The sequence below is a fragment of the Ochotona curzoniae genome, unplaced genomic scaffold, assembly GCF_017591425.1.
Source record: "Ochotona curzoniae isolate NIBS_2020 unplaced genomic scaffold, NIBS_Ocur_1.0 contig_2861, whole genome shotgun sequence".
In the NCBI taxonomy this organism is placed as follows: domain Eukaryota; kingdom Metazoa; phylum Chordata; class Mammalia; order Lagomorpha; family Ochotonidae; genus Ochotona; species Ochotona curzoniae.
In genome coordinates this window covers 3,918,819-3,943,312 of record NW_024465620.1, presented here as the reverse complement: position 1 = coordinate 3,943,312, position 24,494 = coordinate 3,918,819, and the positions used below count along the sequence as shown (strand labels likewise).

The 24,494-nt window shown below is 50.0% G+C and overlaps 1 protein-coding gene and 1 pseudogene across 1 annotated transcript; one reads left to right on the top strand and one right to left on the bottom strand.

Moving 5' to 3' along the window:
- The window catches only part of LOC121154969, a 440,652-nt pseudogene that overhangs the window by 336,074 nt on the left and 80,084 nt on the right, over positions 1 to 24,494 (bottom strand).
- LOC121155007 (olfactory receptor 5-like) lies at positions 22,844 to 23,797 on the top strand. Its single transcript, XM_040978191.1, has one exon. The coding sequence runs from the start codon at positions 22,859 to 22,861 to the stop codon at positions 23,795 to 23,797; it is 939 nt and encodes a 312-aa protein (XP_040834125.1). The 5' UTR covers positions 22,844 to 22,858.

The following is a 24,494-nucleotide window of genomic DNA, read 5'->3' as shown; positions in this document are numbered from 1 at the left end:
TGCAAGCAGTTTCGTGGATGACTGCGCCTTGTGGTCGGCCTGCCTGGAAGGCAGCCACCGCCTTGTGTGCGCACCCAGCCCCGGTGAATACGCATGTGTGTATAAACGTTATCTATTAATACACACTGCTGCCACTGGCTCTGGAGGGAGTGTTAACTATCTCTCCAGCTGACATGAGAACGAAGGCGGGAGATGTGACTCCAAAAAGAGTGGCAAGGAAAATAGTAAATACATATAAAGCAGTGAAGGAAGCCAGGGGCCCCATGCACATGTGTACGTGGTACGCATATGGACATACGGACATTGAGCAAGGTTTATTGATGTTTTACACATCCACTAGCTACTTCAGAAAAGCCCCAGAAGTTTGGCCGTGACTTCAAGAAATAGGGACGTGAAAATCAAGCAGCTGCCCATTGCTGTGCGCAAGATGCGGCATGTGCAGACAGTGGAATGTTGTTTAGCCATGAACAGGATACACTGGACAACACACGTGAACTTTGAAAATATGCCAAGTGACACGTAAGTCCGTGTCTGACAAACCATCGCGTGTCTGAGCGCAGTGGCAGTAAAACTTGTGGCTAAAGGCTGAATGCTGAACGAATGAGCACGAGTAATGCTACAGCTGTTCAGTTTGCCGTGGCTGGAATGTTCTGGAATTAGACGGCGATGATGGTGGGACCTGGGTCATGGCGGCTCCATGCTGAAGGGACTCATGTGGTTGTGAGGGATGGGCCAGTCCTCACCCGAGCAGCTGCTCCCTTCCCTTACCTGGAAGGGCAGTTTGAGGCATGAAGCCACAGTCTGTCTTCAGCTGTGAAGCGAGGAGCTGAACAGGGGAGGTCCTCACAGCTTTGGGCAGGGAGTGGGTGCCTCGCTGGAGACACCGCTTTGTGTGTGTAGAAAGCGTGAGCCTGTGGGGCACAGTGGAAGCCTGGGTTGGGTGACTGCTGTTCACGCAGGAATGGCCCCGGGGGTAAGGCCGGCATCCCCAGCATCACAGCGTGGGCAGGGTGTTCCAGTTCAAGGACTGATTAGAGGTGTAACACAGACACAGCCCTGAGGGCTGCAGGGGACCTCAGCTCGCGGCGCCGAGCTGGCCCGTGTCCACCGGGATGCTGCTCACCAGCTAACTCAAGTGGGAACTCCCAGGAGCCCCGCATCAATTTAGCTCCGCACAACAAACTGTTCTTGCACGGCCAAGAAAAGCCTCATTAGGCTGAAGTTCCCGGTAGCTCTCCGGGGACTAGAACTCTTAAGTCACTCGGAGCTGGAGAATGTTAACGGGGTCCCAGTGGTGAGCCTGGAGCCACCAGGGCCCCAGCTCGTTAGGAACAAGCCAGCCGAGATTGGCCTGGGAATTGAGAAGAAACTTTCTGACTTGTTGAACTCATTAGAGAAGAAGCTGCTGCTGCTGCAATCTCTCCCCTCCCTCCTCCTCCCCAGAGGCGCAGCTCAGTGCCGAGTGCTGAGCCAGAGCAGATGCAAACTGCCAGGGCTGCTGGCAAACGGCCTAGGGCAGCCAAGCACTCAGCCACGAGCCCGTGGCCCCGGGAAAGTCTGCTTGCTGTCTCGTCTAGTGAGTTTGTGCTTGAGGATTTTGTTCGCCCAAGGCACCTGTCAGCTGGTGGTTTCCGTTCTGCCTGTGGCAGAGCACACGCTGCAGCTGCCGTGGGTGCTGTGCCCAGGATCTCCTGGGCTTTCCTCCCACTCCCCCCAGCATGCAGTATTCACTACCCATAGCTCAGAGCAACTTTTACTGAACTTCCACACAGGACAGAGAGCATGTGGCATTTGTCTTTGGCTTCTTCACCCAACATGCTGACATCCACCAGAAAGAGCAGGGTTCCTATGGCCGTCCCCTCCCAGTGCCCGCCCTCTAGGTGCTCAGCTCACGTGCGAGGCCCACAGTTTGTCTTCCCCGTCCACGGGTTCTTCATGCGTGCATTCAATCCATCATGAACCGAACAGGATTTTTAAAGGTCGCATCTATACTGGTCACATGCAGATTTTCCTGGTCATCATTATACTGTGTGGCAGTTATGGGCAGAGCGGGTACCTGGCACCGGATATCACAGTGGCTAGTTACATGCACATCCTGCGCCATTTCACATCCGCAGGGCGTCCGGGAACCAAGGCCCATGCACGTCAAGGCCTGACCGCCTTCTCTTTGTGCCCCCTGAGATGAGGTCAGGGCAGCTGCTTGGTCTGTTCTGACAGATGTGGTAGCTAAGCAAGCCCACCCTCATCCATCTGGCCCACGTTGAACAGTGACCAAACAATTAGGCTTGTAAGAATCCAAGACCGGCCCGTCCTAGCTCACACCCAGTGGGGTGTGGTGTGATGTTGTCCTTTGGTCATGTCCACTGCCAGAAACCTCACGTCACCCGAAATGAGAGGTGGGGGTGGGAACAAACAAGAAGACACTTCAACAAGTTCATGCACACGCAGTAACTGGATTTATTTCTGATGTAGTCTTTATTTTCATGTACAAAATGTTAAAAATCCATCCACACTAAAAGTTTGTGAACAATGTAAATTACAATAATACTGTGCACAAGTGATTTCTGACACCAAAATAATCTTAATTCCATTTTCTACACATTTTTTATGTCCCCTTGTAGTCACTACTTGACTGTTTTTTAAGATTTGGTTTATTTGAAAGACAGAGCCACAGAAGAAGGAGAGACAGAGAGATCTTTCGTCTGCTGGTTCACGCCCCAAATGACTGCAATGGCCAGAACTGAGCTGATCTGAAGCCAGGAGCTTCTTCCGGGTCTCCCACGCGGGTTCAGGGGCCCAATCACTGAGTCACCCTCCGCTGCTTTCCCAGGCCGCAAGCAGGGAGCCGGATAGGAAGTGGAGCAGATGAGACACAAACTGGTACGCCATGGGATGCCAGTGCTGCAATCCGAGGATTAGCTTGCTAAGCCGCTGCACCACTCCTCAAGTTTCCATTCTTACAAAATTGTACAAGAGGTGAAACCAACGGATTGGAAAAGCTAGGACAAACCACGCTTTCTCTTGTTAGCGGGTTGAAATTTGCTGGGAAGCAATACGAAAGCTTCTCAGTGTGATGGTGGTAGCCCCTTTTCTTGAAGGAAATTTGAGTCTCACACGTGTGTACAACCGTAACATCTTCCTGAAATTAACTTGAAGACCTGTGTATTTCATTGGAGGTAACATTTACATTCCAAAGAAAAGTGGACTAAAAAACACCAAGGCCAGCATCGCGGTGCACTGGCTTAGGCCGCCATCCGCAAGACAGGCGTTTCCTATGGACAACAGTCGGAGTCCCAGCTGCTCCACTTCCAATCCAGCTCCCTGCCTGTGGCCTGTGACAGCAGCGGCCAATCGCCCAAGTCCTTGGGCCCCTGCACTCACATCGGAGATCATGATGGGATTCCAGTTTCCTGGCTTCGGCCTGGCCCAGCCTTAGCTGCTGTGGCCACCGGGAAGTGAAACAGTAAATGGAGGATCTGTGTGTGTCTCTCTCTGTTACACCTTTTCTTGAAGGAGCGTGTGCAGCTGCCTCTCCACCGTGCAGATGTGCCTCCCACCCTTGGCCTGGATGTGTGGGGCAAGCAGTGTTGGGTGTAGCTGATGCAGCAAGCATTCTCGGCCTGAGCCAGGCACGCTGCCAGGGCCTGGTTGCAACGCTGTGTGCCGCTTTCTGTTGTCACCACATTGTCCCGGTTATTTAGGAATGATTATTTAAGTTGAGAAGTAAAAATTGGGTAAGTGAATATGGGGAGGTGTATAACCCGATGCTGTGATAGGTCCATCCATCTGAAATGGCCAACTCAGGTCGTTTAGCATAGACACTACCTGAAACACTCTGTGTTTATGTTGAGACCGTTGAAAGTCCACTGTCTCAGCCTTACATTACACAGTATATATATTAATTAGCTAGAATTGCCATAATGTAAATTAGAGTTCTTAAAGATTTATTTTATTATTATTATTTTTTTTTATTGGAAAGGCGGATATACAGAGAAGAGAGACAGAGAGGAAGATCTTCCGTCCGATGGTTCACTCCACAAGTGAGCGCAACGGCCGATGCTATGCTATGCCAATCCGAAGCCAGGAGCCTCTTCCGGGTCTCCCACGCAGGTGCAGGGTCCCAAGGCTTTGGGCTGTCCTCGACTGCTTTCCCAGGCCACAGGCAGGGAGCTGGAAGGGAAGCGGGGCTGCTGGGATAGAACCGGCGCCCATATGGGATCCCGGACGTGCAAGGTGAGGACTTAACCACTTGCGCCACCACGCCGGACCCAAAATTAGAGTTCTTATGAATATTCACTTGACCAGTCACGTCTCCCCAGCTACCCACTGAGCCTGGGCTCTGACATGCCGTGTCAGTGAGGCCGTGCTGTGCCTCGCTGCGCCATGCCTGGCTGTGTCATGCTGTGCCATGCTTGGCTGTGCCATGCCGTGCCTGCCTATGCCTGCCTATGCCTCACCACTGAGAATAGTAAGGCCACTGTGGGAGTTGGAGGGATGAGGGACCCTGGCCACTCCTGTCTCTTTCCTATCCAGTCTTCCGATAGGACTTCCCCCTACACTTCTCCCACTCACCCACGCACACCCTTGGCTTCTGTCCCTGAAGTCATCCACACCAGCATTTACTGCTGTGCCAGCAGCTACAGTGCCCCCTCCCGAAAGCCTTCCCCTCTGGTCTTGCCCCTCTGATGGCAAGATTAAGCCTCTCTTTGCCTTTATTCTCTAAGACTTTCCATTACTTAGCGCCCTAGTTCCTGATGTGACAGCAGCAGCCCCGGCCCATGCTGTTTCTCTCCCCACGGAGCCTCAGCGTGCATGGCGAGGCACCAGCTCTTCGTCCTCAGCTCTCAACTCCAATACAGTTCTTGCAGGAAACATCTCACTCAAAAAATGTACTTATTTATTTGAATGTTAAAGTTACAGAGAAAGAAGGAGACACAGAGGGAGAGAGAGAAAGAGGAGAGAGACAAAGCTGGAGCTGAACCAGGCTGAAGTCAGGAGCCAAGAGCTTCATCTGGGTCTCCTACGTGTCAGTGGGACATGTCAAGTCAGTTCACGAGACAGAAAGCAGAGACAGTTCTCAGGGACTCGGAATGGGAAGGAAAGGAGAGTTGTGGCTTTCTGAGATGAAAAGTCTCTGCAAAACAAAAATCTCTTTCACAGAAGTGTGAATACATTTAACACTGCTGAACTGCACGCATAGATATGGTGACCATGGTAGATTCTATTTTATATGCAATTTACACAACTGACAGCAACTGGGGTAATTGTCCAACTGAGCCAATAAAACACTGGTTATGATGCTCACATCCAGGGCTGGCGATGACTCAAGCTGCTGCCTCCATTGCCAGCATCTCATATGGGCGCTGGTTCATGTCCTGACTGCTCCACTTCCCACCCAACTCCCTGCTTGTGGCCTGAGAAGGCAACAGAAGATGGGGCAAGTCCTTGGGTCCCTACACCCATGTCGGAGGCTCAGATGAAGCTCCCGGATCCTGCCAGTGTGGTTTTCTGGAGAGTGAACCAGTGGTCAGATCTCCTCGGCCTCTGTCTCATCTTGTAACTCTTTCAAATGAGTATAACACATCCTCAGAAAGATGCTCCCACTGCCTGACACAGTGCTGTGTCTGGTTCCTAGGCTGTGGTTCTGGACCCCAGCTTTTCAGCAGTGTAAACTCTGGGAGCAGCACAGGTGGCCCCACGCACTGGACCTCTGCCCTCCGTGCTGGAGACAGATTGCATCCTGATCCCAGCTTTAGACACACTCAGAATTTAGGGAGCAAGCTGCTGATGGGATAAGAATAATTACTAATATTATGAATATTATTCAGCTTCCTGACTTGGGAATATATCATGTGACGTGTCAGCAATAGGGGAAGCTGGGTGGTATGTAAGCCTCTTTGTCCCACTTTGCCACTGAGACATAAGCATTGAAATCACCACCAGGGCAAGCACTGGCTCATGAAACGAGAAAAGTGCAAACTCACTCACATAGAAAAGCGAGTGTTTCGGGGGGCTGGCACTGTGGTGTATCAAGCTAAACCTCCACCTCCAACATGGACATCCCATAGAATGCTGGTTTGAGCCCCGGCTGCTCCACTCTCCATCCAGCTCCCTGTTTATAGTCTGGAAATGCAGATGAGGGTGGCCTAAGCCGTTGAGCCCACGCACCCAAGTGGCAACACCCACAGCTAGCTGCCTCTGAAACCAAGAGCCGTGGAAAAGGAAGGGTCATGTTTGGAGCCTTATGAGTCTTTGAGGAATTTAGGACTTTGGCTCTGTCTTTGTCCCGCTGTGATTCTTGTCTGCATGCTGTTGGGGAGGGGGGAAATTCTAAATCAGATAGGGAACAAATTAAACTTTTCCACTTTCCAGTCCATTTTGGGGAGCAACTTGCCTTTCCTTGGCATGGTGAGCCCTCAAGCCTGTTACAGGGCACACTTCCATAACTGGATACTATAGATGCTTTGTTAATTTTGAGGTAGATTAAGGTCGCGTAGAATCTGTGGTCCTTTTGTTTTGATCAGGCCAGGACAAAAATCCCAGCAGCAGGAGTCATCCCCCTTAGCTCCGGAGGCCATTTCGAACTTTCACCCTGAAGTAAAGGTCACCACGGGTTTGGAGGCTCCATGTGGGGTGAGACGATGGTCAGGGGCAGGAGAGGCGAGGCAGGGGTGATTGTGGTAGCCCCCATGCTCGTGGATCCTGACCCGGTGGACAGCAGGGCCACTCCTGCAATGACTGCACGTGGGGTCAGGCTGCACGTGCCTCTGGATTTGACATAAACTCTGAGCACAGGCTAGACAAGGGAGAAGGGGGCAAGTCTCTCTCTCTCTTTCTCTCTCTCTCTCTCTCTCTCTCTCTCTCGTCTGTTCATTGTCTCTACTTTGCCACTGGACTGAACCCTTAGATCTCTCTTGGTTGCATCTTTAAAACTTGGGACTTATTTGAGCCCCAGATCTTGAGCAATGTTAGCAAAACCAGAATATACGAGACCAGGCAGAGTCCCAAGAAGGGACCTGACCACTTCCAGCACACACTGTTCTGATGAATATATCCCGACACTAAGGCTTGACTCAAAACACCCTCACTGATGCTGTAACCTGCTTCTCCACGGGGAGTCTTAATTACAACACTAGCTTACAACTGGAGCTCTATTATAAGCATGGGGGAAAGTGGGTACAAGTTCTTTATGTTCAGATGTTTTTTCATCTCAGGGACCACCTTAAGGATGGCAGAATAAAATAAAGCTTCCCTTCAGGCAACTGGGGAGTTGGCACTTTCTCATTCACAGGGAGAGGGTAATTTGCAAGTAGAAAAAAGACTCTCCACCCTCCTTCCGCTTTCCCTCCCCTACAGGGACTTTATCCCGACTTGTCCCCCCAGAGGAGCCCCCTCCCCTTATCCACACGGAGGAGCCATGCTTCCTCTTCAAGTGGTGGGGGGAGGAGAATTTGGGGTACAGATTGGTGATAAGCCTTTCCCTCTTGGAGAACTCAAGGAAATAAAGAATGATCTGGGCAGTTACACCGACATTGCTGAGCAGTATGTACAAACTTCTGAACGACTCCAGTCGGTACATGACCTAGCTCGGAAGGGTGTAATGTTACTGTCAGACGACACCCTGACCTCCTTAGAGAAAGACAGTGCTCGTGAGGCTGGAAACAGTTACTACGCAGCTCCGGGGAAAAGCATCAGACAAGGCAAACACCCCACTGGAGCAGAGGCAATCCCCACAAAGAATCCCAACTCATCCCATTCATCCCAGAGAACAAAAGACATGCAGGGGAACGAAATCACTTCACCGTATTTTGGAGGGAAAAAGCTAAGCCTTTGCACTATAGCCAGCTCAGCAGTGTTCATCAGGGGGAGAAGGAGCCAGCAGTGACCTTTCTAGAACACCTCAAGGGAGCAATTGTGAAGTTCACCAATTTAGGCCCAGATACAGCGGAGGGTGGAGCGATCCTCAAGGACAAGTTCCTTGTGCAGTCTGCCCCAGATATCAGGAGAAACTCCAAAAGCTTATGGCGGACCCTGACAAGTCCTCCTTGGACCAGCTGATGCAGGCAGCCAATGCTGTTTACTATAATCGAGACTGAGCGAAGGACAGGCACCACAGTGAGATGCTGGCCGCTATGAGTCCACCCAGGGAAAAGAACCGCGTGGTGCTGCTACAACTGTGTGAAGCCAGGCCATTTCAGAGGGAGTGCCCTCAAAGCAAAGGTCAGGAGTTTCTTGTGGGACCGTGTCCCATCTGCAAGGGGGGTCATTGGAAATCAATGATTTTTCTGCCTTGCCTTTTTCTTCTGGACTGAGATCCCGCTCCTAAGGTAACTGTAAGGCGACTCTGGGCAGCTTCTCAAACGATACTTTACTTGTATCCTTGTACTTGGAGAGATCTCCACTTCCACCACGCTTTTATTCTTGTGACACCTGCTCTTTTTACTGGGGCATGAATATTAATGAAGGTCCTTATAGGCTTGGTCTTGGTTCCTCATGTGCAAGGAGGTTTTCCCATGAGGTAGGTATTGACTATACAGTCTGAGGTCAGCACCCCCAGTCAACCAGATTCCCCCGAACCAGCCTGAAAATCACTGGAGGATTTGAAGCTGCTTTCCAAAAAAGAAAAGCACCTGCCAGATAAGTTTAGCAACCAAAATGTTGGCTGCATGGGCAGGACTTGCCAATCAATGAGCTACAACTGTAATCAGGGGAGAAAACACGCAATTGAGAGTGCAGGGTCCGCATACGGCTGACATTGAAACACCATTCCCGCTAAGAACTCACACCTGGGATCAACATCAGACGCCTGTTTCTTGTATAAGTTCTTAGTGGGAATGGTATTTCAATGTCGGCCGTATGTGGACCCTGCACTCTGTCTTTTCTCCCCCGATTACAGGTCTCCAGACTTCAGCTGGCTCTGAACGTGCGACCTTGTACAATGGTCAACTTCTGTCACCCACCTTGGGTGAGGCGGACCATCACTCTGCATCCCACACCGACCCGGGCCCCTTGGCCTGAACGATGCTCTGTTTCAGCAGGAACGAGCTACAAGACATCTCTGCCCTTTTCCCCTACAGAAGTAGTACGCGGGATTCCAGGAGAGGGGTCTGAGACAGACCAAGCCGGCTGAAACCTTGGCCACACCTTCAAGTGGGTGGCACAAGCATTGCCCACAAGGAGGAGTCAGGGAAGGTTTAACACCCCAAGACTCTTCCTCAAGCCTTTGGGGTCTCTCCCTCTCTCCTTTCCAGAGGCACCCCACCTCCCAACCCTCTCTTGGGAGGTGCTCGCCCTCTTCCGCCCACACCACCTCACCTGGTTACTTCGCAAATAAACTTTTCTATCTGCAGCCGGTTCCTGGCTTCTGATTTCTATATGAAGCTGAGGAAAAAACCCACCGAGCTTTTCTGGTAACATCTACTTCCCCAATAATCTTTTTCTTAAAAAAGAAAATCAAACATTTTAAAATAAAATCAAAAGACCCTGCTGTGTTTCTGATATGCCAAAGTTGCACACGGCTGATGCCTGGATGCCACAGTATTTGATTTGGATCACAAGAAAAGATTCCAAAGGTGCAACACACTCCCCCACACAGCTTTGGGAGCCAGTGATTCCTTAGAGAACAGAGAGCCAGGGAGGGCGTCCTGGGGCAGTGGCTAAACTGCTGCCGAAACTCTGAAGTCCACCTGTGTTTGGTCCTTCCTCCTGCTCCTCTTCCCATCTTTGCTAATGCACCTGGGAGGAACAAATAATGACCCAGGCACACTGGCACCTGCCACCCACCTGGGAGACCCGCATGGAATTCCTGGCTCCTGGCTCAGCCCTGGCATTGAGGCTGTTTTTTAGGAGTGAACTGGTGAACAGAAGCTCTCTCTCTCTCTCTCTCTCTCCTCTTCCTCCCTCCCTTCAAAATAAATACTGTAAAGAATAAAGTAAGAATCATTTAAGAACAAATATACATGCATGTTCCCAGGAAGGACGCAATGGTTTTAAAAACGCATTGAAGAGTGAAGAACTGTAACCCTGGCATCAGTTGTGCAAAATAAACCTTAGTAAGAAAGTAAGATGAAGCCGTGACAATGAGACAGCAGCTCTTGTCAGAGCAGTCCGTTGAAACGAATGCGCTCAGGGGGAGTAGAGCAACAGGTCTGGGGGTTGTTTCTTAAAACTAAATTTAGCAGAAACCCTGCTACATTGTAAGTATCCGCACCTACCCACGGGTATATCCCCAAGCTAGGGCCAATACTAACAGCAACAAAGCAGCTGCAACATTGAATACATTCACCGAGCAAGCATTTCCCAGCCCAGCACTGGAGGGGGCCTCCTCCGGTGATTTGGTCCTGTTCCCTAAGGTATCAGTTGTAAGGCACCCTTGGAATGTGACTGCAGCCTTCCCGGCTCTGCCCCCTCTCCGGCTTGTCTGCCAGCAAACAGAAATCTCAGGGTCCACAGCTGCCAACAGGAAACGATCCAATGTCGCCCCCGTGAGGCGGTTCAGCAGAAAGCTGCCTGGTGCGCGCGTGCCATACGGAGCGATGTGACGGATGCTCCGTTTGGAAGCCCAGCTCCTTTCCTCACACTTCTGCCTGGGGGTGTTGAATCTCATCCAAGTGGTGAATTCATTTCTGACATAGGATGTGAGTGATCCGTGTGTGCAGCCAAATCTCAGAGATGGCACGCAGTCCAGTTTGTAGGATGCCCAGGTCCCACGCTGGGGTACCTTGGTGCACCACTCTTCCGGATTCCTGTCAGTACCGGCCCTGGGGGCCACCCTTCCATGTTCCGCGAGGGGTGAACTGAAGGGAAGGGCCGCCCCCGGGGACGGTGTGGCCATGCAGGGCAGGCATTGCCTCAGTTGCGCAGTCCTCGGGGAGAGGCCCAGTCTCCAGGTCCCTGGCTGAAGGTGGATATCACCGTGCGCCTGCCGAGTCGCCAGGCTGTGGACAGGCTAGGTGAGTCCTCATCTCTGTCCTCCCTTGGAGAAGCACATCATTTGGCCATCATTTTGGGGACCCGGCGTGGTTCCTGTGGGGAAGTGGGAGATGTGGACGCCCGATGATTTGCTTTACAGTTGCTGAGGCCCCCTGAGGTTGCGCCTCTGGTCTGAGAGCAGTGCCAGGGGCGTGGAGCAGGTGGACAAGGAGGTAAGCTGGGGTGTGACTCGCCTCCAAGAAAACTTGATACAACCTAACTGTGAGGCGCTCCCCTTCCTTCTCACGCTTTTCCCTTCCTTGCTCTGTTTTTTTCTTCTTTTCTCACCTACCTATGCACCTGCTTCCTCCCTCTCCCCAACCCCTTCCTCCCTTCCGTCCTTTCTTTATGATAGCCACATCTTGGCCACATAAGAAACATGGTGAGGATGACGCTTGTGAAGTGCTTGCCACAAGCCTTCACTATGCAGAACAGTTAAGGAATAGGACCAACGCATCCTCACTCAATCCTGACAGATAAATACGTGTACTTGTCTCATTGACTAGCAAAGAAGCTAAACTTTGTTCTTTTCATTTTTTAAAAAAGATTTATTTATTTTTACTGGAAAGGCAGATATACAAAGAGGAGCAGAGACAGAGACAGGGTTCTCTGAGCCCCCTCTGGTTCCATACTCCTTAGGTCTCACTCATTACACTAGCAAGGAGAGGCAGAGACCAGCATGGCCACACCATCCCCTTTTCTGTCCACTGATTCACTCCTCAAGTGGCTGCAACGGCTGGAGATGAACCGATCTGAAGCCAGGAGCCAGGAGCTCCTTCTGGGTCTCCCACACGGGTGCAGGGTCCCAAGGCCTTAGGGCCGTCCTCCACTGCCTTCCCAGGCCACAAGCAGGGAGCTGGATGGGAAGTGGGACCATCAGGACATGAACCAGCACCCTTATAGGATCCTGGCACGTGTGAGGCAAGGACTTTAGCCACTAGGCTACCATACCAAGCCCAGCTAAGATTTTTCATACAACAAAATTGACTAAATATTATTTGCCATCACCAAATATTGCATGCCATTAAATGGAATATTGCATGCCATTCAAATAATTATTAAGAGTGTTTTTATTAACATGGAAAAATATCCCAAGGTTGAAAGCACATAAGAACGCAAAATGTGATTTAAAACAATTACAATTTTGTTTTAAAGGTTAAATTTACATCCATACACCTAGTTGGAGAAAAATTCATCAAAATACAGGCCATTTAGGAATTAAGGTAAATTTTTTATAAGCTTTATTTTTTTGCTGATTTTTAAGTATTATATGAGATTTTGACATGTTTACGAAAGTTATCTCTACTGCTTAAAATTCCTGTAAGAGCAAAATTTCTACAGTCAATATAACTGCTTGGAAACAAGATTTACAATGTTGCAAGGCTAGATGAGTGTCCGTTGCTGCCCAGGCCTCCAGCCAGGCCCTCCAGAGGACACTGCTACAACGGGTTGCCTGCCTTTCCAGAAACAGTGGTTGATTTACAAGGGGGTTTTCTAGAAATGCATAGAAGACTGATACTGTGCAAATACTGTGCACAGATTTCAGAAGTACCACACCAAGAGGAACATCTATTTCTCTCACTCACCCTTGGAAATGCACATTATGTATATCCAAGTATGCTCTCCCCATGGGCTCCCAGGAATTGTAGCGTATTCTGTATTACCTACAGTAGTTCATAGCCTCTGTAAGTCATAAACTTTCCAGTTGTATTGGTTTGTTAGATGTTTTAGTTGCAATTCCAGTTTGTTAGACATTTGAGTGTTCCCTCGTGCTTCCTTTTGCCTTGCCTGGAATGTGACCGTGGACTGAATCTGTTTGTTTACCCTGAAATTCAGGTTGAAGTGTTTTTATTTGTGTGAAGATTGTTCTTGTAAGGAAACAGCAGGGTCACGGAATGGATAACATCACTGTGTGTGTAAGACAGTTTTTGGTGACTTGTGTAAGCACACGGTAATGCACTTACGATGCACTGTATTATTATATAGACATAGCTATTAGACAACATCTAATGCGTATATGTGTGGACGTGTCCCAGGCAACGGAAGGACAGCAGAAACTTGGCCTTCTGCAAATAGGGAGGGAGCCGGTCCCCAAAACCCGGCTTTTGACCTTCGACGGAGCCTGCCAAATACTCTCTGAAGCATCAGACTTAAACCCTGGCATGAAAAGCAAATGAGAAGCTTCCATATTTGTCACAGAATGCTCAGCTTGAGAGAAAATAGCGGGATCGGTGCCCATGGCAAACCCAGGCAGCCCCAGGTACCAAAGTTGCCCTCACAAGGTGGCTTCACACGTGGAATGTGGGATGGAATTCTGTCTCGGCAAGGGTGGAAGCTGGCCGGAGTGTCCGGGATCATGAACTTTAAAGATGTGTGTGATCCCTAGGTTCAAGCCCCGACTGTTCCAGAGCTTGTCCTGCTGCCTGCCCTCGTCTAGCTCGGTTAATCCCCCTTGTAAGGAAGCAGACTTCGCTGTCTGCATTTATAGCAGATTAAGCTAAGAGCAACTGCAAGAAAATAAACGCTGTTTTCTTAAACCAGTACAAATGTTTCTTTTGAGATTCACTTACTTAAAAGTCAGAGCTATGATAAAGAGGGAGAGAGAGAGAGAGAGAATATCTTCCATCCACTGGTTCACGCCCCAGGTAGCCACAATGGCCAGAGCTGAGCCAAGCAGGAACCAGGAGTCAGGAGCTTCATCCTGGCCGCCTACATGGGAGGCAGGGGCTCAAACGCGTGGACCGTTTTCCACAGCTTTTCCTCTCTGGGAGGAGCTGGACTGGAAGTGAAGTATCTGGAACACAAATTGTGCCATGTGGGATGCACAAACTGTAGCATACCACTGCCAGTCCCTAAACAAATGAGCTCTTTTGGGGTTTGGGTTTTTTTAAGGATTTATTTTTTTTTTTATTGGAAAGTCAGATACACAGAGAGGAGGAGAGACACTGGGGTCTGACACCGCATCCCATCAGGTGAACACAACGCTCTCAGGTCTGTGCTTTCCCCTCAGTCTCACTGAAGTGTAATTGAAATATAACAAATGCGCTTATGTGAAGTATGCACTGTGATATACTGATAGATGTGTACTTTCTGAAATAGAGTGTGTTCCAGTTGGCCAGCACTCCCATCACCTGCTACTACCGGGGTGTGTGTGTGTGTGTGTACCCTGAAAATCTACTCTCACAGCTTCAAGTCGACAGTACGGTTCTGCCAGCTGCAGTCTCCATGTAGTGTGTTCGATCAGATCTTCATATAGAAAGACACCCCCTGGACTTTGTAAGGATGAATGCCCAAAGAGGCTAGGAGGGGGTCCTAGGAGGGGGTCCTGGGTCAGAACCACCAGCTCTGAGTACTTCCCACAATGCCATGCTTCACATGGAGCCCGCCTGTGGAGAACACTCCATTCCCACCCTGTAAATGCAGATACAGGTCCTCCACAGATGAGAAGGGGCGAGGGGTAGGGAGGCCTTGGAGCAGGGAAGGCAGGAGAAGTGGAGGAGGCTGATTCATTGGTTTATAAGCCACTCTGAGTATCTACTGTGTGTGGAGGCCACCCGCACAGACGCCCTGACTGTTTGCCATTTACTCGGGCAAAGTTACTCAGCTTCTCTGTGTCTCACTTCCCCACATGGGGATGATGACAGCAGCGCACCAGGAGGTGGCAGTCAGTGTTGACATGAACCATCCTAAAGCCCCTCCGCCCATCAGAGGCAACGTGAAGAGTTCAGGTCATTGTGGCCTCTGTGAACAAGCCCATCTGGTTTGTGCTGGAAAGCTGCTTATCCTGGAGATGCAGACAGGAGCGGCCTCGCGCCCAGGCTTGCCCCTGAACTCCAGACTTGTGGAACACCTGCATCCGATGCAGTCCCATTGGGAAGTCTCTGCAAACTCAGATACTCCTATTCACGGCTCAGTTCCTCAATCTCCCTACCCCAGCCCCAACCTTGATCACCTGTGGATACCTCCGATCCAATCTATCAGTAACACCTACAGAATTCATCTTGAGAGTCCCCACATCTCCTCAGGTAAGCATGGAGTGCTGTGGTTCCAGCCAATGATATTCCTGACACTCGGGGCTACTCAAGTAGCCTCCTGAGCCCGCTCCCTGGTGTTGTCCTTGCACCCTGAGAACCCTCGGTAGGGAATCCTGGCTACGTGGCATTGTATTAGAGCCAGAGCAGCTGCTCAGGAAATTTTAGCTGAATAAACAAGATCAGGGGGAATGTCCAGACTTCGTGAGGTTCATACAGATCCCTGGAGAGGCATGTGATGGGGTCTTTCTTAGGTTAGGGATCCTAACCTGCCTGTCAGAACAAAGAAAAGAGCAGTGACTGACGGCTCGGGGGGGCGGGGAAAAACAAGGAGAGGGAGCAATGAGAAATGAGAGCAGTACTCTTCCTTAGTCACTCAACAAACACTTTATGAACCTCTGCTGTGTGTGCTGGACACTGGCCCAAGTGTAGAAGGAACCTCAGCAAGTGTGCAAACTCCACCATTTTGTGGGCCAGATACTGTACCAGCTGCCAGAGATCAAACGGGCTGCACATGCAGTAGATGAGCTGGGCAAGGGGCCCAGGGGTGGAACGCCACCATAGAAAGCTTTCCCCAACATCTCCTTGTGAGGAAGAGGGTTTCTCTGCTTCCCTGAGGCACACAAGGTCAGCAAATAGTATGAGCTTCCTAGTCACCTCCGATCCCAGCTCCGAGTGACCCAGTGGGGACCGTCTGCCAAGAATGAATGAATGAATAAATGAATGAACGCAGAGGTTTATGCATTGAAAACCACGACCATGACCACTCACTCAGGCCTCCTCATAGTGTAAACAGAGAAACGAAAGGGCTTGGGTTCGTTCAACAAGCATGGAAGCCCACGGGCATGGCTAGCCCTGGTGTTCACAACTTCATCCAAATCTCTGTAGGGGACAAGGGACAGCACTGCGTATTACTAATTAATTACCAAGCGAGAAGCCGTCGGTTCCCTGAGGTCCCAAAGGAAACGGACTTTACTGAACCAAACTGAAATTTAGCCTAGTCATGTCCAATGTCGGTTGCAACCAGCTGATGCAGACAGCAGGGGGAAGCGGTCAGTGGTGTTATTTCTGGCATCCAGGAGGGGCAATCTTGAGAAGGAGACATCCAAGTGCAGACCTAGAGGAAGAGAAAGAGCCAGCAGTGCCAAGCGCAGGGGCAGCAGATCCGGCTGGGTGCATGAGAGAACATGGCCAGATGTCCTTGAGGCTGGGCTCTAGGCAATGGGAACAGAGCCAAAAAAACACTCCACCAAAATGCTGATAAAAATAAACAGACCAGAGGGGAAAGCAGGTGGAGGAAGGGGTCAGCGTGCTCTGGGTGCTGAGATGGGACGAGCCCTGTGCAGGGATCAGAGAAGTGACACCGGCCAGGCCAGCAGGTGCCGTCACTGGATCATTCGTTCCATGTCTCCAACCCGTTCAGGGGACGCCCTCAGTGGCGCACAGTCAGGCTTGCCTTCGGATAAGACCTCACCCTGGGGGCTCGTGCAGCCTGCCTCACAGGTGCAACTTTGCCTCTCACCCCCTCCCTTAACTCACCTCTGCCTGCATTCTGCCCTCCCCCAGGCTTTCTCCGCGCACATCCCGACACCCATGTCCATGCCCTGGGCTGCCGGCGATGCTCCCGCAGCTCTGGCCTGGGCCAACCGGAGCTGGGCTGACGACTTCGTGCTGCTGGGCTTCGCGCACGTGCCCGCGCTGCGGCCGCTGCTCGCGCCCCTCTTTCTGATGATGTTTGTGCTCACGCTGCTGGGGAACGCGCTCATCGCCACGCTCACCAGCCTGGACCCGGCCCTGAGCGCGCCCATGTACTTCTTCCTGCGACAACTGGCGCTGGTGGAGATCTGCTTCTCGCTGGACGTGGTGCCCCGCCTGCTGCTATGCCTGCTGCGGCCCGGGCGGGGAGTGTCGCCCGCGGGCTGCGCCCTGCAGCTGCTCCTGGTGCTGTCCTGCGTCACGTCTGAGTGCTTCCTTCTTACTGCCATGGCCTGGGACCGCTACGTGGCCATCTGCAGGCCCCTGCGCTACAGCACTGTCATGAACCCGCGCCTGTGCAACATGTTGGCCGCTGCCTGCTGGATGGCCGGAGTCCCCGTGGCGCTGGTCTTCACCGTCTGGCTCTTCAATTTCCCTTTCTGCGGGCCCCGCGGTGTCCGGCACTTCTTCTGTGACATCGCGCCCCTGCTGAGCCTCGTGTGCGCTGACACCAGGGTCTTCGAGGCCAACGTGTTGGCGGCCACAGTGCTGGTCATCATGGTTCCCTTCTGCCTTATTGCCACGTCCTATGGCAGGATTCTGGTCACTGTTCTGCAAATGCCATCTGCCAGCGGGCGCCACAAGGCCCTGTCCACCTGTGCCTCCCACCTCATTGTGGTGATTCTGTTTTATGGCACCACGGGGGCCATACACTTGCAACCCAAGGCAAGCTACTCCCCGGAGAGCAAGCAGGTGGTGTCCCTGTCCTATACCCTGGTGACCCCCATGCTCAATCCCCTCATCTACAGTCTCCGGAACAAGGAGGTGAAGGCCGCCCTAGGGCGCATGTGCTGTGGGCACCAGGGGATTGGATCCCGTACATGAGCTCCTCTGGACCGCTCCTCAGAGCCGGGAGTCGTTGACGTCCCGGGACACACATGCCGTGCTTGGGCACAGCTCTCTGATTGTCTCCTGTCTTCTGTTTTTGCAACCTCCAAGGTCACGGTGGTGGCATTTCTCCCTTTCTACAAAGAAGAGGCAAGTGGCCAAGGACTCAGTCTCTCGTCACAGTTACTTAGTAGGAGTGGACAAATGAAACTGTGTGAGACCAGTTACAGCGTGTCTGTGAGCTGCCTGCCATCAGCAGAATGCTGTTCAACTTCAGTGTCTTAGAACATCCCGCTCATTTGCAGGAAGCTTCAGGTAGTGGAGTGTGTTAGTGACTCTAAACCAGGGTCACCTGCTCCTTGAGCTATCCAAACGGCCGCAACAGTCTAAGCCATGAGCTAGGAGCTTTTTCCAGGTCCCCCACATTGGGACAGGGTCCCAAGGCTTTGGACCATCCTCCACTGCCTTCCCAGGCCATAAGCAGGGAGCTGGATGGGAAGTGGAGCAGCCGAGACTCGAACTGGCACCCATATGGGAGCCCAGCATTGCAAGGTGGAGGTTTGGCCAGTTGAGTCATCCACTGGCCCCTGTTACTATCAACATTGTTGTTACAAATGCATAGAACTTACCACGTGGTAAGCACAATTCAGCATGCTGCACCTCAAATTTCTGTAACCGATTATGTAATTAGCTTCAGATGATGCTCAATGCTGCTGTTCAACAGAATCTCTTCTGTCCTCACATTCATTTCCTTGAATAAAGCAGAATGACTTTTTATTCTTTTCAATCAAGTAACTCCTCTCAAAATGTCTGCCTTGTCAAAGGTTGCTTCCTAAATTCTTGATTGTGTAATGAACACCTGTTTTGTATCAAGCACTTCTTCAGGCTCTTTGGGACACTGGGATATGGTCCTTGATCTCTCGGGGGTATGTTAGTGTTCTCCAGAGAAAAAGAACCAATACAATGATGAATGGTTGTAGGATGGATGGGTGGATGGACTGATGGATGGGTGGGTGGGTTGATGGGTGGATGGATGCTTGGACTGATGGATGGATGGATGGATGGATGGATGGATGGATGGATGGATGGATGGATGGATGGATGGATGGATGGATAGATGGACAGATGGGTAGATGGATAGATTTGTTAGGTTGATTCATATCACCCCAGAAGCAGTATAGACACATCATGTGTACAGATTGTTACATACACATATGAACGGTCCTGCCTCTTACCTAACAAATTGTGAACTCCAGTGAGTAGACAAGAGTATTTAGAACACACATCCCAGGTAATGGCAGTGTAAAGAGTTGGAAATCCATTGGCATACAAGATACATCCTCAGAAGAAAGGAAGAGAAAAAGGAAGCCGACACAGAAGTCGGAATCCAGCTCCTGAGAAGAAGATGGTCTACAGTCTGACAAGACCAGGAGAGCTTTGCTACTGAGATGTGCCCTCCTTGGCCCTGTAGATTCGTATGACCCTCAGTTCCAGCTGGTCTGGCAGCTGGGGTCTAGAAATGGTATTCTAGCCATCTGCCCAGTTTGCACAGGACTTAGTGAACTTGTACTTTTCGATCCAAGGAAGATTAAACAACACAGCATCCACCCTCAGCTACCTTCACGCGTCTTTGTGGACCCAGTGGTCGCCTACATGACGTTTGCACATCCTTTGAAGAACATCTTTCTTTTTGCTTTTGCTTTTTGTCCTTCTAATGTGACCTGGTGGCTCCAGACTTTGAGAAACGTGCAGACTCCGAAATCCTGACTCTGTGTCTTCATCACTGGCCCAGACCTTCCAACAGCCAAAGAACATGTCAAGATCCCCTCTAACTCTGTGGAACACTGGATTCTGGACCATTACCCTTCCATATTCCTCCTCTTGCCTGCACCGTGAGAAAGCCTTCTAGAGCTGACTGCTGTCTGTGGAGTCAGGAACTTTATGGAGAATTTGCTTGCCCTTGTAGATACAGAGATTACAGATAAGTTTCCTTTTCTGAATTCATTTTGTTTCATGGGGGATATGAAAAATAAAATAATTACAATTTAGCATGGAGAGTGTTACAGTAGAAAACTCAGTCCTCTTTATTTACCATGGGATAAACCAGATTGACTGAAGATCTGCTGGATGGCAGTTTCCATGCTGATATGTGACAGGAATCTTCTAGTTTAGTTTTCTGAAAATATTTGTGGCTTTGTGCTGTGTGGCAGCAGTAATATAATGCTTCCGCTTGCGGGATGTACTCAATGTCCTGGGTTTCGTGACATCTGCCTAGTGACTCTAGAGGGAAAGCAGAGCAACTTTGTTTGACGGGGAGATTAAGACTTGAATTGACAAGTTAAGATTATATATGGAAGGGAAAAAAAGATTATATATGGGGGCCCAGCAAGGTGGCCTAGTGGCTAAAGTCCTCCTTGCCTTACACACATCGGGATTCCATGTGGGCCCCGGTTCTAATTCCAGTAGCCCCGCTTCCTATCCAGTTCCCTGCTTGTGGTCTGGGAAAGCAGTAGAAGATGGCCCAAGGCCTTGGGACCCTGCACCCTTGTGAGAGACCCAGAAGAGGCTCCTGGCTCCTGACTCCAGATCAGCACAGCTCCAGTTATTGTGGTCGCTTGGGGAGCAAATCACTCTGTATCTCTGACTTTCCAATAAAAAAAATAAATCTTTTTGTTTTAAAGATTGTAGGTTGCAAGAGATGAACTTCACAAACGTTGGAACCCGACTCTAGAACCTTAGCTTGAGAGTGTGAACGTTTGCCCAGCACTTTGCAGGCCCCACTGGGCACGGGAAAGTCATTCCATCAGACCTCACTGCCCTGCAGTTAGCAAACACTTTTTTAAAATAGTGATGTTCACTTTAAAATCTGAAAGGTGTCTTGGATTTCCACGTGAGAAAAGGCAATTCTGCACGGGAGGAAGCAGTCTGGACAAGGCAGGAGTGGATGTCTGCCTGATTCGTGGTGTCTGCCTCAAGTCCTTCCTGCCCTGTGGCCCCAGTCTCCGTCGTGCTTCTCAGAACACCTCAGGGTCACGTTTCTGTGTCTGTGTGTTGAGTCACCCCCGAGGCTGACCAACTACAGGATGGACTTGTCCACTGCGCATCCTTGTACCCTGTACTTCTGACACAGGGCCTGAAGTTTGGAGCATAGCCAGCCCACACACACGGCTCTGATGAAGACGGCTCAGAAGCTGGCTTCCTTCCATCTCACCCATTCAGCTTGCACAGGTCATTAGAAAGTTTTTCTTTCCACCCGTCCGAGTCCTCAGAGACCAGGGACGTCTCCAAGGTCCAGGGCTCCAGTTTAACCCTGGCTGCTGCCTCTTACAGCAACACACAGCACCCAGACCCTCAAAGAGAGACAAGGGTGCGGGGTAGGTTGTGCGTGTTTCAAATCCAAGAGGGACTGGAAGGCAGAATACGAATTCATCAGAGTTCCCGAACTGCCTGCAGGTGCAGTGTCGGCCAGAAAGGACCTGTCCCACCATCATGTGGAGGGCAGACACCGTTCTCTGGGGGTGAAGACAAGCAACAGAAGAACCAGCACTTCTGGTACAGAACACCCAGGGGTATCAGGTACTGACTCAGTATTTGGAGACACTCCGATTTAACCCTCAGGTATAGTTCTGTCTTTACCTATCATGAAATAGAGATAGAGGCACATATGATTCAAGAAAGCCTGATACAATGCACGGGTGCTTTCGGCATGGGACCAGGGGCACATGAAGCTCCGCAAACGACAGCAGCATGTGCTCGAAGGCCTTGGTGTTTGCTGAGTGCATCCCAGACTTCCGTCACATCTTCTTTATATCCAGGTCACACACTATACAAAGTCCAAACTCGCTGCTTTGGCACTCAGGTTCTTTCCTGGTAAATTCCTCACATGGATTCCTTTATTTTCATCACACCAGGCTCCATGCCATGCTGATCCCATGATTTTTAGGGTGCTGTGGGAGGGTAGAGGAGGCCCCCACAAAGGCTAATCACCATGGGGCACCCACCAGGAGAAATGCCCGCTCCATGACACAGCATTCAGTTCAGCACACATTGTTAGTGAGGGTGGCATGTCACAGGACAGATGTCCAGAGCACTGTCCTGTGTGCAACCCAGACCCACCCACCTGCGTCAGGAGCTGAGCAACTGCCCTGCTAAACATCACATATGAATGCTATTTACTTGTTTTGTTTTTTTTTAACTGTTAATGTATTACTTTTCCCCTATGGAACATAACCCAAAAATATAACCAACTCATTTGCCCATTTCGGGGCACAAAAAGAGATTCCATAAATCTTAGAAGTTTTTGAGATAAGATGATGACCTCGGTTTGAGGTCATATAATCATGAGTAAATAATATGCAAGTGGGTACATGATGACACAGGTTGAGGAAAACACCTTTGCAGGAATCTCTCAACACAGAGAGAAAACTGGCCTTACCATTGGTAATCCACAGATGAATATGCTTCTAAGAAACAATATTGTATTAAGAAGAGATTGAGTCTTAAAGATTTAGACTAAAAGAGCAAGAATGTGACCGTCTTACCCTATTCCCGCTCTATGTACAATACTCCTAAATTGATGTGCGGAGTGAAAAAAAGAAAAAATAATCTAGAGAGAATATCACCTCACAAGACTAAAACGAAAACAATTCTACTTTCTTATTTATTTTACCAGATTTAAACCCATTGCTAGGTTAATCTTTCGAGAAGCAAATGCTATTCTCTCAGTTTCATTTTTTGAAAAATTCGTGTATTTGGTTTCTGAGACAGAGCTACAGAGACATCGACAGGGAGAGACAGAGACATCCTCCATTTGCTGTGTCAATCCAAAATGGCCGTAAATGGCCCCTCCACAACCAGGAGCTAAGAGCCTCTTCCGTGTGTCACATGGGCACAGGAGACCAAGGCCTAGGGTCATTTTCTGTTGCTTTCCCAGGCTATCAGCAGGGAGCAGGATGGGGCGTGGAGCAGCCAGGATAGGAGCCGGCACTCAAATGGGATGCCAGTGCAACAAGTAGAGGATTAGCTTGCCCCATGTCTTATTAATGTACAAATGGCCCATCTTTCCCCCTCACAGATTTGATAATAACAGCAATCGCAATAGCCAGATTTAAGTTTTCTCACAAACCTACAACACCTCTCCCGATTATCAGTCCATTTTTAACAGAAGAAACTAAGTTGTTAGACCAAGCACTTTGAATTCTTCCAACTTTGTAGCTTTAGTACTGCGCCTCTGTACAAACCACATGCCAGTTTTGCTGTTTGTCTCTGTACAGATGGAGAGGGACGTGGAGTTGGCCAACATGACCAGGGTCCAGCAGTTCGTCTTGCTGGGACTGTCCACAAGGCCAGACATAAGGGATGCCCTGTTTGTGGTCTTCCTGGCCCTCTACCTGCTGACGCTCCTGGAGAACTCCCTCATCATCTACCTCATCGGCAGCCACAGGGAGCTCCACAAGCCCATGTACTTCTTCCTGGGCAACCTCAGCTGCCTGGAGATGTGCTACGTGTCGGTCACCATGCCCAGCCTGCTGGTGGGGCTGTGGACAGGACCCTACCATGTGCCCTTCACAGCCTGCATGACCCAGCTCTTCTTCTTCATTGTCCTCATCTGTACTGAGTGTACCCTCCTGGCCTCCATGGCCTATGACCGCTACGTGGCCATCTGTCGACCTCTGCACTACTCATTGCTCATGCGACCCCAGGTCTGCCAGGCCTTAGCCTTGTCTTCATGGCTTGGTGGGTTGGTTGTCTCGGTGGCCAAGACCACATGCATTGCCAGCCTTTCCTACTGCGGTCCCAATGTCCTCAACCAATTTTTCTGTGATGTCTCCCCTCTGCTCAACCTGTCCTGCACCCACGTGGCCCTCACAGAGCTGGTGGACTTCATCTCTGCCATCGTCATCTTCTGTGGCACGCTGCTGGTCTCTTTGGCCTCCTATGCGGCCATCGGGGTGACCGTGCTCCACATGCCGTCAGCTGCTGCCCGTCACAAGGCCTTCTCCACCTGTGCCTCCCACCTGGTGGTGGTGGGCATCTTCTACTCAGCAGCTCTCTTCATCTACTGCCGTCCCAGCCGTATCAAGTCCATGGACCTCAACAAGGTGTTGTCGGTCATCTACACGGTGGTCACACCTTTGTGTAACCCCATCATCTACTGCCTGCGCAACAAGGAGGTCCACGCAGTACTGCTCAAGAGCCTCAAATGTTCATGACCCTGGTGTTCCAAACCTTGAAATCTCACTCCTTGATTCAAATCTCTCATGTAAGGAGCTTGTACTGAGCTTTAGTTAAATCTGAAATGACAGAGACCAGGAAAATCTATGAAAAAGCACAACATCTAAAATAAATAATGAGTGTCTGGTAACCCCTATGAAAAAATGTCTAACCTTACTACCAAATCAACAAATCCACATTCAATATGAATATTTAACATGAATTTAATAATACAGTTTTTCACTACTAAAAAATGTGCCCAATGATTTTCTAAGTTCTCACAAATACAGGTAGTTGTCATATTATTTGCTGTTTCATCGTTTGCAATGAATAAATCAGAAATGGCTTAAATGTCCACAAATGTCAGATGGCTTAAATTTAGTAAATTACATTGATAATGAGATAAATAATCTCTTCTTAAATTGGAATAAATATATGTTTATGTTTAAGCATGGGAAAAAAGACAAGGTGCATTGATTCCAGATTGATTCTGCGTAGGTGGCTTGTGTCCATTGCTTGCACTTAGTAGTCTCCGATGATCATTTATTCCCAATGCACTCACTGTAATGTCTTGGACATAGTGTAGCATGCAAGACAATTGCTTTTTATTAAAAGATGATCATAAGGGGCCCGGCACAGTAGTCTAAAGTCCTCACCTTGCATGCACTGGGATCCCATATGGTCATGGGTTCTAAT